Source organism: Podarcis bocagei (assembly GCF_964188305.1).
Source record: "Podarcis bocagei genome assembly, chromosome: 2".
In the NCBI taxonomy this organism is placed as follows: domain Eukaryota; kingdom Metazoa; phylum Chordata; class Lepidosauria; order Squamata; family Lacertidae; genus Podarcis; species Podarcis bocagei.
The window spans coordinates 94,576,359-94,594,461 of NC_138126.1; the positions used below are offsets into that span (position 1 = coordinate 94,576,359).

The 18,103-nt window shown below is 41.5% G+C and overlaps 1 protein-coding gene and 1 long non-coding RNA gene across 6 annotated transcripts in view; one reads left to right on the top strand and one right to left on the bottom strand.

The window, feature by feature from the left end:
• LOC308582171 overlaps positions 1-18,103 on the bottom strand; it is a 72,160-nt gene that overhangs the window by 15,670 nt on the left and 38,387 nt on the right. Inside the window, exons 9-12 of one of the 5 annotated variants that reach the window (XR_014005529.1) lie at positions 11,956-12,875; positions 8,498-10,019; positions 5,221-7,791; positions 3,795-3,902 (exon numbers count right to left, since the gene is read on the bottom strand). This is a non-coding gene — a long non-coding RNA (uncharacterized lncRNA). Of the gene's footprint in view, positions 1-3,794; positions 3,903-4,972; positions 7,792-8,497; positions 10,020-11,955; positions 12,876-18,103 lie in introns of those variants that run through there. The other 4 variants (XR_014005530.1, XR_014005531.1, XR_014005532.1 and 1 more) reach the window with 4 other exon arrangements.
• LOC308582163 (myosin-3) overlaps positions 12,824-18,103 on the top strand; it is a 33,520-nt gene continuing 28,240 nt past the window's right edge. The window contains exons 1-2 of the mRNA XM_081185046.1: positions 12,824-12,899; positions 16,874-17,085. Coding sequence (XP_081041172.1) covers positions 16,882-17,085 — 204 coding nt within the window. The 5' untranslated portion in view covers positions 12,824-12,899; positions 16,874-16,881. The remainder of the gene's footprint in view (positions 12,900-16,873; positions 17,086-18,103) is intronic.

The following is an 18,103-nucleotide window of genomic DNA, read 5'->3' on the forward strand; positions in this document are numbered from 1 at the left end:
TACTATTTCTGGGTTAGTGGAGTCTGTAACCTGAAGCATATGTAACCCGAGGTACCACTGTATCACCATATTTCAGCTAGTATTAGCATTGCTATGTTTTTGTTACTGCTCTATATGTATCAGGGAATGCCCTCAAAAAAAACTTCCATTTATTTTCAGATCAAGTCTAGGCATACTACAACTGTCCCTAAATGGTGGTTGAAGAGCTGCTGGGGGAGGTGGTTCACAGGACTTATTTGAGTAGGTCTTCCAATTAACGGCAGTGGATGTTGGGGAGAAAACCACACACACACACACACACAAGAGGATAAAGAGATGTGGATGCTTGTTCAGGAAGAAGGTTGCCCAGCCGGACCTGGACAAAAGAACAAAGGTGGAGTCTCCTCCGTGAAAACTTACCAAAGAAAAGAGAGTGCCAATAAACAAGGATGTTGTCTGGAAGCAACAAGGGCTGGAGGAATACCCTTTCCTGTCCACGAAAACAAACTCTTACCCACAGCCCCTTCTCACCTTGGCATTGGTGGAACCTGCACAACAGGAAAGCCATCCTGTGTGTCAGCACCTTGTTTCCTCAGCCTTGCAACAAGCAGACTCTGTAAATAATGCCTCGAGTTTCTGCAAAGATTACAAGGTGTGTTGGCCACATGAGAAGGCTCTGAGGAAAGCATGAAGTGTCGATCTGCAAGGCAAATACTCCTAATTAAATCAGGATCAAATGTGGCCATGGGAATAGTCAAGGTGCCAGAGGACACTGGATAGCTGTGATAATTTAAGCAACTATATCAAACTCCCCTTCCCTTTTTTTTGTTTAAGGAGCAGAATGAGAGCCTGTGTAAGAAGCGACCGCAAGCCTTCTATGCAACCACATAATCACACTGCCATGTTTATTCCTAATCAAGAGGTTTACCATACCCATTGAGCCAATCACCCATCTCCTACTACCCTTCTGAGAAATACCCCACCTCACCCTCCCACTACAGTGGTGCCTCGCAAGACGAAATTAATTCGTTCCGTGAGTTTTTTCGTCTAGCGAATTTTTCGTCTTGCGAAGCACGGTGTCGGAAAAGTTTTGGGAAAGCTTCAAAAATCACCAAAAACCTCAAAAAAGGCTACCACACCGCGTTCTATGAGTTGCTCCTCGAAGTCAAGTCGCAACTGTATTAATGGTGTTAAGAAAAAGGAAACAAACTTGCAAGACGTTTTCGTCTTGCGAAGCAAGCCCATAGGGAAATTCGTCTTGCGAAGCAGCTCAAAAACCACAAAACCCTTTCGTCTAGTGAGTTTTTCGTCTTGTGGGGCACCACTGTATATATAAGGGTCTAGTGACTTCTGTTTCAGTGTATCTGAAGAAGTGTGCATGCACACAAAAGCTTATACCAGAACAAACTTAGTTGGTCTATAAGGTGCTACTGGACAATTTTTTGTTTTTATTTCAGTTGTGTCAGACCAACACGGCTACCTACCTGAATCTATGTTTATTCCTGCCATTTTTAACATCAAGAGGTGCAAGGGTAGTGTTTCCTGCTTGGCAGGGGGTTGGACTTGATGGCCCTTGTGGTCTCTTCGAACTCTATGATTCTATGATTCTATGAATAGTTCCATCCCCTCTGCCAGCTCTGTATTGTTGAGTACAAGTTTGGCTTTGCCAATCTATTTTTTTATCTCATGGGTTGAAATTTCAAGTTTCTAAACTTCTATTATAGGCTTTGCACTTATATTTTCTTTAGTGGTCTTAGTGGATAATATGCATACTGGGGTGGCTAGAGGAAATGTGCTCCTATTCATTACCTCAGGCCACTTTGAGGAAAACTTAGTTGAAAACCACCCTGAGTAGACCCATTTAAATTAATGGCTCAGACATAATCATGTTCATTGAGTTCAATAGGTCTACTCTAAGTAAAACTTAAATTGAATACCACCCTTAGCTTTTGACACCATTGAACATTGAATACTTCTGGAATGTGTGTTTGTGGAAGTCTGTGGTACTGCTTTGCATGGTTCCTATACTGTTGGACAAGGTGGTCTTAGAAGATGGTGCACTGGTGCATCTTATCAGCTACTAGCAATATGTTTTGATATGGAGGGTAGAGTATTCCCCTTACTGTAAAGGATCCCAAGTACAGGACGGTCTTTTGTTTTTCCTTGTTGGCGTGAAAGCCAAACATTCACTTATAGAGGAAGTAAATAGATGATTTGGGGATGCTACAAGGACATTGCTAATCCCTGTTGCTGTCCCTGTTGACCTAAACCACTGAAAATCAAATCTCCTATTTGCACAGTCTCTCATCACATATTAATCTCTTTTTCTTGGTTATACTAGCCTGTGACTGGGAACTGGCATAAATACCTGGGAGGGAAGGAAGGAGATATGAATTGCTGGCTGTGCCATTTCCTACAAGACCAGGAACATGTTACTCTACCTGTTGGTAGGTACTGGTCATATGCTAACAGCTAGTTAATTTAACTGTTAGTTAAAGTTGTTGGTGGCCTGATACCACTGTATCTCAGCAGACTCATTTAAGCTTATGAGCCCCTTAACATGTTAAGATCTCCAGATAAAGGTTAGATTAGATTATTGAATTTCTGTACCACTTAATATATTAAAAACGTATCTAAGCGATGTACAGAAAACAAAAGCAGCAACAGTTAACTTGAACAAAATATTACAAAAAAAACCAGTTAAACAGAAAAATGTTACATTAATACAACGTTACTAATATATCAGTTCATTTTCCTTGTGACACACCCTCCCTCTCAGCCTTTGGGTTCTCACCCAGGGTCCAAAGAAACTCTCAGCTCACCCACAAAAGTCTCACAACGAGGTGGGTTCCTGGAAACAGCAGACATCACCCTAGTCTCTCACTCTAGACTTGCTTTTATGGGAAGGCCCAGGGTGGATGGTACTTCCTCAGACTTCCCACAGCTATGTCCCATTCCGTTGCACTGTCCACACACCCAGTTTCAGGTGCAGTAGGTTTGCTGAGTTTTCCAGGGGGGTCCAAAGGATGGGGAAAGAGAAGCTCTGGGTGCCTCCAGGAGACCTGTTTGTTGAGCATTCATCCTGATTTTCTTTAAGTGAAAGGTTTGGCTGATTTTTATTTATTTTTATTTTATTGAACATTTGTTCTGAGTCGAAATAAATAAAAAATTGTCCAGGAGCACCTTACGAGACCAACTAAGTTTGTTCTGGGTATAAGCTTTCGTGTGCATGCACACTTCTTCAGATACACAAAAGTGTTCATGCACACAAAAGCTTATACCCAGAACAAACTTAGTTGGTCTCTAAGTTGGTCTCTTAGTTGGTTTGAATTATGGTGCTGGAGGAGACTCTTGAGAGTCCCTTGGACTGCAAGATGATCAAACCTATCAATTCTTAAGGAAATCAGCCCTGAGTGCTCACTGGAAGGACAGATCCAGAAGCTGAGGCTCCAATACTTTGGCCACCTCTTGAGAAGAGAAGACTCCCTGGAAAAGACCCTGATGTTGGGAAAGATGGAGGGCACAAGGAGAATGGGATGACAGAGGACGAGATGGTTGGATAGTGTTCTCGAAGCTACCAGCATGAGTTTGACTAAACTGTGGGAGGCAGTGGAAGACAGAAGTGCCTGGCGTGCTCTGGTCCATGGGGTCACGAAGAATCAGACACGACTAAACGACTAAACAACAACAGCAAAGGTCTCCTGGACAATTTTTTATTTATTTCGACTGCATCAGACCAACACAGCTACCTACCTGAATTTGTTCTGAGTTGTTTGTGGGCAAGTTATATGACAATAAGTAGATTGAAAACTTACCTGGAGGCAGCACTCATCCTGAAGAGAGTGTATCAGTCAAAGCACTTATCATTTCTAGACTACAAACAGGTTTGCACAAGGACATATATTTGTATATTTATGTATTCCCTGGAACAGAAAAGCCTTGATGGTTTCTTTAGTAATTACAACAGTACAGAAAAAAACTGTGCATTATTAAAGCGTTTCCCTTCCAGTGCTGCCTATTTCACATCTATTTTTAAACATCTATTTTGAAGTCTTAAAAGATATTTATGTAAAATAGCATCACTTGAGAAAAGCTGGCTCCCTATTCTCTCCCTCCACCCCTCGTTTAGCCTATGCCATCCTACGCCAGGGCATCATGACAGAAGCTCTTCTGGAATGAGATGTTGCAGTTCCATTTGTCTCCTTGAGAAGCAATTGCATTTGTGGTATGCAGCACAGAGTGCCAAAAAAAGGACCTTCTCCAATGGAATGACAATGCTTCAGCCCAAGACTAAAGGCTTGAGACATTCCAAAGGAGAAGGACAGCACAGGTGGGCATCTTTGCAGCTAGCCAATCCAGAGAGAGAGAAGCAATAGGAAAACACACTTTTATAGCAGTTCCAAAATACACTCAAGGGGGAGTGCCAGGACGCAGTGCTTTGTGCTATGTACAGCTTCAAGAACAGGACAAGGACCAGAGTGTTGAAATTAACAGGATATAGTACTGTACTAATTTACACACGGACTGAATATTTGTGATGTGGGACAACAAATGTGACTAGTGCAAACTCCCTAATGTTGCATGCAAACATGCAACATTTCTAATTCTGTGATATTTGCGTATAATGTTCTGGACAAAATGTCTGAAAGAAATGTAACAAAAGTTTATCTGGTAGGTACTGGTAGTAGGTAAGCCATGTGGAAGCAAAGCAAGGTAAAACAAATAATATGCAAGAAAGCTGTTGTGATAGCAAAATAATTTGGAGGTTTTATCAGCAACAAGCACAGTTTATTTACTTGAAACTCTTACGAGATTTTTAGTATACAAAGCATCCTGAAACAAGTTGCCCGTGGAGTGTCAAACACTCTGACACTCTTTGTCGCAACTCCAGTGTTTTCCTTCACCAAGACCTTGCTTGTTAGACCTTTGCTCATACATTCATCCCACACACCCTCACAAATACAATGACAGTCATTAAAGTGAGCATATCAAGAAGATTTGAATCTCACTTGCTGGTGAGTTTTTAATGTCATGTAATTTTATTTTTTCTGAAATGGCTATATACAAATATTTAAATACACAGAACAATTAAAAGTGCCTAGCCGTTGCTTTGATCGTACACTTTTATGCTGCACGACCCAGTAAGGTTGGCATGATAAATCCACATGTATGTAGAAATACCTAGACAAAGAACTGAACAATGCCAAATGAAATCACTTCCCAGCAACTTTATCGCCTCACCTGAATGTTTGGAGATGGGTTGGATCCTGCTTTGGGAGGGGGGTGTTTCAAGAGCGAATTGCAGGCTGTTTACCAAGTGCTTCTTTATTGAGATATCCTGTGAAATTTATTTATTTTTTAATTAAATAGTCAGAACTTTAGAACCTTCTTTACCATATAATGAAAAATGGCCACTTACCATCTAATGCTAGGGAGCGGTGGTTTATAGCCCAGTGTGACCGCAACGAGATAGGGGCCATTGTTCTGTCCCACGCAACTGTTTGAGAACATCAGTGCCTCCTCCTATGGTTGCATGGGCTGCTGGGAGCCTGCTCAGTTGAATCAGCCAATCATGAGCAGGCAAGGGAGTATGGCCATAGTGGTGGACCTGGCTGGAGACTTTGGCCTGGAACCTTCAGTCAGGTCCACCAGTTTTCTATATAATTGGGCCACACCTGAGCCAACCAGCTCAGTCAGAGTTGGACTGAGCTTATCTTGAAGTTTTGCCTGTGTCATGGCAACTGTCACAATTTATTGTTGGCAGATAAAACATTAGGTTGGATCCTCAGCCTGGGCAGAGGCTCAGGACTCGTCCCCCTCCACAACAGGAAATTGGTACTCTGCTGAAAGCGTCCGGGGGGGGTTGTCCAGGTGTCCAGACAGGGGTCAACAGGCCATAGCACCCTCCCAAAATGGCAGTCCTGGAGGAATTGCCCTATTTGATGTACATTGTGGAGTGACCCTTAACCCGGTGTCAACGCACACAATCAGTCAGCAGGTGGGCTGGTTGATTCAGGATACACACCCAATGCCTTCGCCAAAATCTACATACATCTGTAATAAAAACGTTGTGGCCTGTTTGAACCCAAGTCCTGTTGTCCTGCGTCTTATTTTTCTCCTCTCTTGAGGCCCTGTTGGCTGCATGCTACCTGGCCCTGGAGCAGCACTACAGCCTATTCTAGTGCCATTTAACACATAATACAGGATAAAATCTACTAAAATATTATCATTTTCTGTCTCTGTATAATGTAATTATTTTTTTTTTAAGACTAACTTTTATGCATAAGAGCCTAGTATCATTCACAACATTTTACAGTTAGAGGCTCTTTAGATCTATTTTTCCCTTTTCAGTAAGGCTGTAATAGATACTTGAAATGTGATTAATTGAAACACAGTAATAGTTCTAATAGAGTTTTGTAAGGTATTCAATGATTTAGGAGACTGTGAAGGATTAAAAAAACTGCTAAATTTAGAACTGCTTGATTAAAAGTAAATTATTCAGCAAAGTTTCGATCACTTCTAAGATAATAGCGAGTACCCTGATCCATAAATGAATGAACTTGCTCAAACCATTTGGGTTGTGTTATGTAGGATTATGTACACAACTTTTGTTTTGTTGCTACTACTCTGTGGAGCAACTTTCAAGCAGTTTCACAAGGTATTCAGTTACTACACTGAAGGCAGTGTCACATAGGAATGAATGGGGAACCTACATGTAGATCAGAATGTGCAATTGCTGCATTTGTACACCATTGTACACTGAATCACAGAACCAGATATAAATAAAACCTTAACATCAATGGTTTTGTGTGCTGAATTGCATAGGCAATCAGAGACAATGAATACCGACTGAGGAGATGGCCGGCAGGAGCCTGTCCTACCTGGCCCTCATCCCGCCTCCCAGTCAGCCACTGATTGGCCAGCCAAAAAGGAGGCGGAGTGACAGCCAGTGAGCGATGGGGTGTCACCCAGGCTTGGGAAGCCCACACCAGGTCACAAACCCCGCCCACCACTTAGATGGGTGAGCGGTAGTTCTGTATATATAGGAATTTTGAAATGCAAGAAACAGACTTTAGCCTGATCTGCAAAGGTTGTGGGGCATTTTAAGCCAGACTGTTTAAGTAGATTAGGTATTTAGACTTACATTTCTTCTTCTGCTACTGCTTGGAATTGATACGGCTCGCAGCTATTCTTTATAACAAGGGATAGACAGCATGGGGTCCTCCAGATATTGTTGGACTCCAACTCCCATCTTCCACAGCCGATATGACCAATGTCAGGGATGATGAGAATTGTTGTCTAACATCACCTGGAGGGCACCAAATTGGCCAACGCCCTCTTAATTTAACAAATATAGATCTGAGGCTGAGAGAGTGATTTATTTAAGGCAGAGATGGAGGTAAACCCAGGTTCCTTCCACCCTCACTCTCATGATATAAACAGGCTTGTGGTATGATCCTAAGAGCTGTCCCATTGCCATAGCAGTGCAACATCAAGTAATAGCACATAATGCCAGTTTTGGAATTCCAAGCACATGACACCAGCACTAATGTTGAAGGGTGCCAGTCCCATTTAGTAAACAGGTCTAAACCGACTTAAATCCCTCATAACATTTTTAGGACTGCAGTCGTAATAGTTCAATGTCATCTAAAGAAACATACTAGGCAAATACTTTGCTCCATACATTTATCTGTGGATTTTTCATCTTGTTCTCTTTAGGTGGTTTGTTTAAAACAGGAATGGCTAACTATTGGTGCAAGGACTTCTCTGGCACCCAAAGCATTTGCCCCCTGACATATTACTCTAAAAGACCTTATTGCTTTGCTCTGCATGATGTGACATTAATAACCCTTCACCCCAGATAGAAACAAGATTGTCGTGTTTCTATGAATCACAGGCAGGATTTTAAGAACTATGTGGGACGGAGTATAACAGGAAAGAAGACTGGAGAACGGTGAGAAAAGAGGAAAATTTTTATGATGCAGTTAAAAAATGGCGTCTCACCATGACAGGTTTGCCGGAGGAAGAAGGACTGGGGGAGGAGAATCAGGATTGTTTGAATGAGAAGGAATGCTGGAATGTAAGTTTGACCTGACAGAACTCCCAGACTCATTTGATTTATTTGGCAAGCCTGAGAAAAATAAAGGACAGATCGGAGATTAATTTTGTTTATGGAAGCGTTGTACAGAGGCTGTCTCGGATCGATATGATTTTTGGAAGAGTACAAAATCCACATAGAATGCCAGCTTTTAACCTGCTTGTGAAAATTATCAGAGATCGCAAAGAAAGGAATTTATGATAACAACAAGAAGAGAAAAGAAGTAATAAAGGACTATCCGGATCAAACTGGACAGAACTGTCTAATTAATGCAGTAAGATAAGTGATGCTGTTTTGGACTCGAGCTGAGCTTGATGTATGGGTACCCCCAACAAAATTTAAAATTTGGCTGTATAATTTGGAATCAATGTGATAATGTGATGTGATTGGCCTGTTAATAAAAATTATTTTAAAAAAGACCTTATTGCTTTGAGCTGACAACTTCAGGTGGAGTTGATTTGTGCACTAGAATAAATGTCTGGCTCCCAAATAAAACTTTGCTGTACTTCAAGATCCAGAAGCTGAGCTCCTCTGGTGCATATTAATCACATAGTTAGAATAGAAGACACTTCAAATAACACAGAATTCACAGCAGATGAACAGCAGTTGCTTACCATGTAATAGTTTTGGATACAGGCAGTAATGCAGTATTGCTGAGCCAAGAGGGCTGGTCCTTAGTGGCTGTGGCTAAGGTCTGTTGCTGAGTTCTCTTCTCTAATCTTTGCTGCCCAATGGGTAACATTAGCCTACTAGAAAAAAGAAGGGAGGGGTGAGGGAGCCTTAATTTGCAAAAGCAGCTCTTTGGAACCCAGATCTGTGGCTGCTGCCTGCTTGTTCTTCTATGTGGTGGGAAAGCCCCCATGTTCCCTTTCTCTCCAACCATCAAAATCACCCTGCAAAATTCTTGTCCTCGTGCTTGAAGCCTAGCATAAAATGGATGCTTCTGGAACATCTCAACTTTCCATGGACACCTAATACAAACAAGGCAGTACATTCAAAAGACGCTTAACCATGGAAGGCTGCTGCTAAAAAAAGACAAGAGCTCATTCTCCTGGCTTAGAGAGGATTCTAAGAATTCATTTTTCATGAGAGATGTGGCTGTTTATTGACCATTCTTCAATGACCTCAAGTGAAAGGGAAGACAGCTTGCTGCTCACTCTACCTGGAGCTGGATGGAAGTGACTCTAGGCTCTAGGCTACATCCCTGCAATCTGTAGTTTCTTCACCTGCCTCAGATACAAGCCACCACGTTGGTTAAATGGAAACTGCACAGCTGTTTGATGTCTCAAAGCAGGACTGCAATGTTGAATGCAGCCCCTGACTAAATGTTAAGGCTCAAGGTAGAATTCACATGAAGGCGAGGAAGAGTGAGTTATGCAAAGCTGGGAGATTGTACTCTGTTTGAGTATCACTGGATTCCTGATGAGCTCTGCACTCGTCTGCCAATACAGTGGTACCTCAAGTTAAGAACTTAATTCGTTCTGGAGGTCCGTTCTTAACCTGAGACTGTTCTTAACCTGAGGTACTATTTCTGGGTTAGCGGAGTCTGTAACCCGAGGTACCACTGTATACTATTGTTATGTTTAGCTTTATAGCCTATGTTATTGCTAAAATAGCTTTGGCCTACATAGGAAGTTCTACCAAGTTCCTGTGTCCCAGGTTGAAGCGGTACAGAGAGCAGTACAGATGCTTCTGAAGCATTTCTGCTTCCCAAAGCATGCATCTTACAATGAGGTGTTTCCTCTGGAAAATGCAGTTAGTGAAGAATGCTCCAGCACTATTGCTTACAAGAGTGAAGCTAGCAGCATATTATACCTGAGCTCAAAGGGATGCGGGTGGCACTGGGGTCACTGAGCCTCTTGGGCTTGCCGATCAGAACATCGGCAGTTCGATTCTATGCGACAGGGTGAGCTCCCGTTGCTCTGTCCCAGCTTCTGCCAACCTAGTAGTTTGAAAGCATACCAATGCAAGTAGACAAATAGGTACCACTGTGGCAGGAAGGTAAACGGAGTTTCCGTGCACTCTGGCACTTCTCATGGTCCTCCATGCACCAGTAGCTGTTTAGTCATGCTGGCCACATGACCCAGAAAGCTGTCTGTGGACAAATGCCGGCTCCCTTGGCCTGAAAAGCAAGGTGAGCGCCGCACCCTATAGTTGACTTTGACTGGACCTAACCATCCAGGGGTCCATTACGTTTTACGTTTTCCTTACCTGAGCTCAAATATCTAAACTGGCTGCCAGTTTGCCACCATGTTGAGTTCAAGTACTGGTACATAAAGCTCATAATGGATTGGGACCAGTTACCTTGAGGAAAAGCCTTATCCCATGTGAGCTGACTCACTTTGTCCTACCAAACTTCCACTGCTGTGTTGGTCAGGAGTCATGCCTTTAGTGTGGCAGTACCTGTGCTTTGGAACTCTCTGATTATTGACAATAGGCAGGGGCCATCATTGTATTCTTTTAGATGCCTACTGAAAACATTTCTATTTTGGTGGGCCTATTAAGACACATGATCAGTTACATATTTGATTGTTTTAAACATTTTTATCAGTTTTAAAATGTTTTAACTATGCTTTCATTTTATTTTTAACTGTATTTTTTTATTACGGATGTATCCTTTCTTCAGCAGGAAGGGCAGGATATAGATATGATAGGTAAATGCTTTGATTTAGATAGGTAAATGCTTTGATATAGATTTGATAGGTAAATGCTTTTGAAAATAGCTCCTTAAACTTTAATTCCACACAATTCCTTATTGCAATAAAGACTAGGAACTCCCCCCCCCCGGCAAATAAAAGTGGCTAATTTAAATATATTGATAGATTCCATTGGCAGGAGCTGGGAAGGGGGCTCTGGAAAGCGTATCACATATCATGAGCCTTGATAGCAGATTCAAAACTGTTTTTGATTGTGATATGCCTCAGATTTCTTCTACAAAATTTATCCCACAAAATAGGTAGAATATAAATTTTTAAAACAAGTAATTCAAAAGCAGTCTGGGTTTGGAACCCCACTTTCTATTAAGTGGATGACTAGCCTGGGAGTGTCTCTGCTTTAAAATACTTGCCCTTTGTTTCTCATTAGTATGTTTTGATTTACACGACGTCTGCTTTCATCAGCTGTTACCGGTTCCCTCTTTGGTAGCATAGCTTTAATTCTTTGGCATGCTTCTTAGGAGGTCATGCCTGTTCAGGACAGTGGCAAGCTGATGATAAACCCTTAAGGATAAGGACAAAAGTGTCAGAGACGATAACTAGATCTTTGTTAAATATTAAGGACCTGTTTCCCTGACCTGGGATGTTACAGGTCTTTCTTCGTTCATTCAGGGGATTCATATTTCATTTTTGACCAAAGTCCTTAAACTCTCCCCTTACAAAATTCTGGCCTTTGAAAGTTAAACTATTTTGTTTTGTAGAATCCACCATTTTTGTTGCTGAATCTATACTTCATTTTTGTTGGAATGGTATTACCTGTTTTTATAACTCTATATACAGTTTCAACCTGCCCTGGTGAAGGACAGAGACAATAAATCTTACAAAGAAAGTAAGAAGGGTTCTCAAAATGGCTTGCAATTATTTATTCCTGTCTTGACTTTGCTTTTTATTCAGTCACTCTTTCAAAGCTTGCCCTTCTGTACATTCTTACCCCTCTTCCCTTTTAACACAGAAAGGGAGTTAAATCCCTTGTAGCGCAGCCTGCACCACTGTAATCATGTGAGCAGGACCAATTGGGATGGCAGAAAGACCCACATGATCTCCCTCAACCAGATGGAGCATATACTCACATACACTTTCCTGCAGTGTGTTTGTGTGTGTGAATGGACAGATGACCATCTATGCTTAATTCCCAGTGTTCTGTTTTCTTACTGTCATTTTTACCTGAGGCTTTGCTTGGGCAAAACAAAACAGAAGAGTTTCTTTAGTGTCAACATTCCTGCTGATAGTGGATGCTTCTTCACACATTACTCCAGGAAAATACATGTTTCCACATATAGGTTCAAACTGCAGGCAAATGAATGTATAAATATATATTGCACATGTGTTTGGGAATCTCAGATGTTGCATTTTAGTGCCTAAAATGTAACTGATTCTTAAAATAGCTGTTTGCCAGGCTACTAAAATGCAACTATATTGCAGGATTTGATCCAATAAGAGTGCCAGACAGAAAAACTGCCACAAACTCTCTTTTTTAAAGGGATCAGACACCAGATCTCTCCTGCACTGGCATTACTTCCCAAGTTTAAAGAAATGGTTAGCTTCCATTCCAAAGTATCACAACTGATAAATAATGACTAAACTTGGTCATTTCTATTAATACATTTTCTGAGGGTAAAAAAGTGTATAAGTGGCAAGCAGGCTTTAGGTCCAGTCTCTGATTTCCAAATATAGAGAGGGGTTGAGCTAAGAGAAGAATCACAGCCTATAAAAGCTGACGGAGATGAAAGGCTTACTGGTGGCTGCGAGCTGTGAGAGGTAAGTTTGATAATCAGTCTCTCTCCTTCCATCCCCATCCCCTACCCCCTCCCTCCTGCAATATGGGCAACATACTCCAGAGCTTTGGGAGAGATCTCAAAGCAACCAAGTGTTAATTTAGACAATAAGGGCAGCTGTACTTTAGCTGAGCTTAAAGGCACTTTGCTCTGAGGAGGAATTTTAGGGGGGAAGAGGGTCCATTTCTGTAGTGTATTTTGAGATTCTAAAAAATTCTCAGCTGTTGAGGATCCTGGACTCATGAATGCTTACGCTCTCTGCTCCTTTCTAGATTAGACGTCTTATTTCATCCAGTTCCTTTCTTCTTTCTGTTGGGAGTGGAAAATAAAAAGGTGAGAAGTCAAGGTGTGGCGCTATGTGTCCCACCCCTACCCCACCTCCCAAATGACATTTCTTGATACTTTTTGTGTGATGCAATTTCATTTTCTCAGTCAGTCTGCTGTGGAGTGATAATAACTGCAGTGCTTCTGTGCTTGTGTGTTGAGGAGAGGGAAAGTACCGTACCTCCCTATACTTTGACTTTCCTGCCTGCAAATTGTGGGTGAAGGAATGACATTCTAAGAAACAGGTGGACCATTTCTTGGAAAAACCAATCTCCCATGCACTTATGTTATCATTTTCCGGCATTCAGTATTTGAGACTTACAGCATCTTAAAGATGAACTAATTTAAAATGGCATGAAGTTTTATGGACTACAATCTACTTCATCAGATGCATGAAGTGTTATCTTGAGTTATAGGTGTACATACACATGAGTTGGGATGAGGGGGTTGTGTAAAGTGAGGTCAGAGAGAAATAAAATGTAGAAAAGTACTTAGTTATTTAGTTTTTTTAGTATACTACCCTCTACCTGTAGATCTCAGGGCGGTTCGCAACAGAAAGTTACATTATAAAAAACACAAAATGCATAATGAAAATAAAAACAAATCAATAATCCCCCCTTCCGCCACACATTTAAAAGGGCATCAGATAAATAACAGTTCTCAATGACCCTGACATCGGTGAGCCAATTAACACATGTATTGTGCTAAAAAAATCCTTTGTCTCAGTTCAGTTCACAAGTGATAGTCAATGTTTGTCACATTCAGAGTAGACCCACAGAAGTCAATGGAACTACTCCTAGCATGACTAATGTTGGATCTTTCCAAATGAAAATGTAGATAAATTGCAATTCATTGGTTTCACACAGCACTCTCCCTTTGAAGGTATTTTGCTCTAGGATGACTAGTTTAAGAACTTTTACAAAGCGTCTTGGAAGGCTGAAATGTACGGTACTCTCATTCTCTCACAGTGGTAGGTCTATATACTGACATTCAGATAGCACCCTACCAAAAACAGCTACTTAGTAGCAACAACAGCACATATAAAAAAGATATTGACATAGGAAGCAGCCCCTCTGGCAGATCCAGATGCCTTGGGTAGCTCAGCTGGTAGAGCATGATAATAATAATAATAATAATAATAATAATAATAATAATATATTTGTACCCCGCCCATCTGGCTGGATTTCCCCAGCCACTCTGGGCGGCTTCCAACAAAGATTAAAAATACATTATAATGTCACACATTGTAAAAACGTCCCTAAACAGGCCTCTTAATCATGGGTTTGAGCCCCACATCGGGTAGAAGATTCTTGCATTGCAGGGGGATGGACTAGAGGACTCTCATAGTCCCATCCAGCTCTACAATTCTATGATTCTATCGCTCTCTGCATATCTACTCTGGAAACACTATCACAGGACCTAATAATGTCACCCACAACTTCAGGGGTTCATTCGCCTCCACATCTGCTAATGTGATATGTGTCATCATCTGCCAACAATGCCTATCTGCATTTTACAAATAGGCCAGTCCCTGAATTACAATACATCAGGCACTTGAATGTTATCACTTGTGGATGGAAGCGAAACAAATACTGTATTTTTTGCTCTATAAGACTCACTTTTTCCCTCCTAAAAAGTAAGGGGAAATGTGTGTGCATCTTACGGAGCGAATGCAGGCTGTGCAGCTATCCCAGAAGCCAGAACAGCAAGAGGGATTGCTGCTTTCACTGCGCAGCGATCCCTCTTGCTGTTTTGGCTTCTGAGATTCAGAATATTTTTTTTCTTGTTTTCCTCCTCCAAAAACTAGGTGCGTCTTGTGGTCTGGTGCGTCTTATAGAGTGAAAAATATGGTGATTTGTAGGTTTTTATGTGTTCACTGGCTTACCATTGCCAGGGTGTCTGTGTCATCCTGAACTGTTATGTGAATTACCATTGCTAAGTATGTAATTGTCACTATCTATACTTTTTCTGCATTTCATTTCTCTCTGACCTCGCCTTTACAATCCTCCCCACAAACCATGCGCGTGCGCATACACAGACACACACCTCCCTATAACTAAGGAGAACACTTCACGCCTCTGATGAAGTGGACTGTAATCTTTGAAAGCTTATCGCCAATAAATGTGTTAGTCTTTTAAGCAGCCACAACACTCTGTTGTTTTCACTGCAATAGAGGAACATGGCTACTCCTCCGGAAGATGTTTAATATGATCTCTTTCCCAAGTGAGGTCCCTAATCTCTCATCATCAGAAGCAGCAGTTCCATCCCCTGAAACTGCCTGCAGCAGATGGTTGAGGGTTCTTTGTTTCTCACTCACAGCACATGCAGACACATGCTCCTTCCCATCCACTCAACACAGAGACTGCAGAATTCAATCAACATTCTGCTAAGCACAGGTGCCACTTCATATCTCAAGTAATCTTATATTTTCACAGCCACTACCCCCTTCTCTCCTTCCTCCCCTTTCCCAGTACACAGGGACATTCAACAGCAACACAGCAACACAGACACAACCTGATGAAAGAAAAGGGGGCTTCCATTTACACTGAGTGCAGGAACGCTGAAAGTGGGAGTAAACCAAGTTTTTCCCCTGCCCAGGAGTTCCTGTTACCATCTTACTTGTTCATCTCATCCCATGTTCTGAGCCAATAAAATGTAACTTGGAAAATAGGAGGCACAACAGAGGTGCTTCCTCACCAAAGAACTATGCTTAAGGAATGTGTAGAACTAAAAAAAACCCAACCCACCCATCTCAGGCCTTGCTGTGACAAGCAACACATGCTAGATGCCTAGATTTAAAAGCACTCAAAGAAGCAAGCAAGCCACATTTGGTCTCTTTGGGTGGGTTTGGATGGCTCCAAAAAGAGGAGTGATCCTACCAAAGGTAACATAAACAACTGATTTCTTTCTGCACCAGATAGGCCATTCACAGAATTATAATAATATCAATTCTATACTAAAGTAACTAATTTGACTCGAATATACAAATCAGGCTAAGTTACATGCAATTGTTTTGCATAATTTCCGTTTTCTGTCAAAATTATCACAGGGCAGGATGCAACTGTGATAATTACTTCTGTATTTCATTATTTCTTTCAAATTATTATGCTTCCTTTTGAAACTTAAAAAAAAAATCAATGGCAAGGTGCTGCATTCTTTTCTAGATTCCAGACTTTGTATTTGTGCAACTATTTCATGGATGCTAAACTATCCTCACTATTGTTGTTATTTGCTTCAAAATGGCAATTTACTTATATTCATTCTTAATTCTCCTTGGTATTGATATTTTGCCCTTTAACAAAGTTCTTAGTACAGTTGCAGATAAAAATAAAGCAACATAAGAAGCATATTAAGGGCAAATAGGTAGACATAAGTAAGCTAGTGATCTTTCAGGAGACAGAACAATTGGATTATAGAAAACTGAAGGGAGAGTGTGCCCAGAATTTAGTGTGAGCTATCCAATGCTACATATTTCAGGTGTTTCTGGACTTCAGCTCCCATCATCAACACTGGCTTGAGCTGATGGGAACTGGAGTCCAATAACACCTGGGTGGCACTAAAGGCAACAACTGTTTTAAACTTGTCCATGTACATTGGCCCAAATCTGAAAGTGACCCAAAGACATCGCAAAAATGTCACAAAAAGGTTTGGAATGGGGTGGGAGCAGAACAGGGTGGTGCAGTGCAGTCTTACACGGGCACACTGACATGGGGGGGGGGCCGTCTGGGATGTAAGCCCGGTCCCTGCCTGTACATTGTATACCCCTGGTGTAGTACATAATGTCAGGATTACAGAGAAAATGGGAACTTGTGGGAATAGCTGGACCTTCTGTTCTGCTTACAAAAGGGATCATTCACGCTGCTGCACACGCCATTAGATTTAGGAATAGGGACCATGTCTGGTATTGTCTGAACATGATGTCTCTAGTTCAAGTTCCCTAGACTTCCACAGAATAAGGACTGACCCTCCTGTCTCACGTTTAGCTGCAGCAATGAGCAGTGATGCAGAAATGGAGGTTTTTGGGGTGGCTGCCCCCTTTCTCCGAAAATCTGAGAAGGAGCGAATAGAGGCTCAGAACCAACCCTTTGATGCCAAGACCTATTGCTTCGTGGCTGATCCAAAGGAGGAATATGCCAAAGGGAAAATCAAGGGCACTGAAGGTGGCAAAACTACCGTGGACACAGATGATGGCAGGGTGAGTGTCTTTGAAGATTTGGGGTGGAGTGTGGAGTCCTCCTTTTCAATAAACATGTGCTAAGATTTTCCAACTGGATTGTTCTGATCATAATTGGGACAAAACTTGCGAAGCACTTAAACTGCTGGGATGAGCTACTGAAAACATCTCTATAATATGTATATTAATTTTTACACAAAGAGTTTTCGGTCTGTCCTGAAGATAGGTGGTGGTATTATCATTATCATTATCATTATCATTATCATCATCATCATCCAGTTGCAGATAGGTAGCCGTGTTGGTCTGCCATAGTCAAAATAAAAAAAAAATCCTTCCAGTAGCACCTTAAAGACCAACTAAGTTAGTTCTTGGTATGAGCTTTTGTGTGCATGCACACTTCTTCAGATACACTGAAACAGAAGTTGCCAGATCCTTCTATATAGTGAGAAGGTGGGGAGGGGTATTACTCAGAAGGGTGGTGGGAATGGGAGATTGGCAGGTAGCTGAGATGAGCCTGTTGACGACTCTTAACGACTGTAATAGGTCTTACAGGAAAAGGCAAGGGGTGAGAAGGTGAGAAATGGCTTAGTCATGTATAATGAGATAAGAATCCAATGTCTGAGCAAAGACAACAGGCTCATCTCAGCTACCTGCCAATCTCCCATTCCCACCACCCTTCTGAGTAATACCCCTCCCCACCTTCTCACTATATAGGAGGATCTGGCAACTTCTGTTTCAGTGTATCTGAAGAAGTGTGCATGCACACAAAAGCTCATACCAAGAACTAACTTAGTTGGTCTTTAAGGTGCTACTGGAAGGAATTTTTTTATATCATCATCATCATCATCCTACATTTCACCCCAAGATCCCAGGGTGGGTTACAATTATTTAAAACACAACATTAAAAAGTTTTAAAAACTTACAATTATTTTAAAAAATCACAAAAATAGTGTGGGTCCTAAATATATGCCATCACGATTGAAATAATTTCATTTGTATTGCAAACTTGCATTGTGAAGTAACCATTCCTCATCGAAAG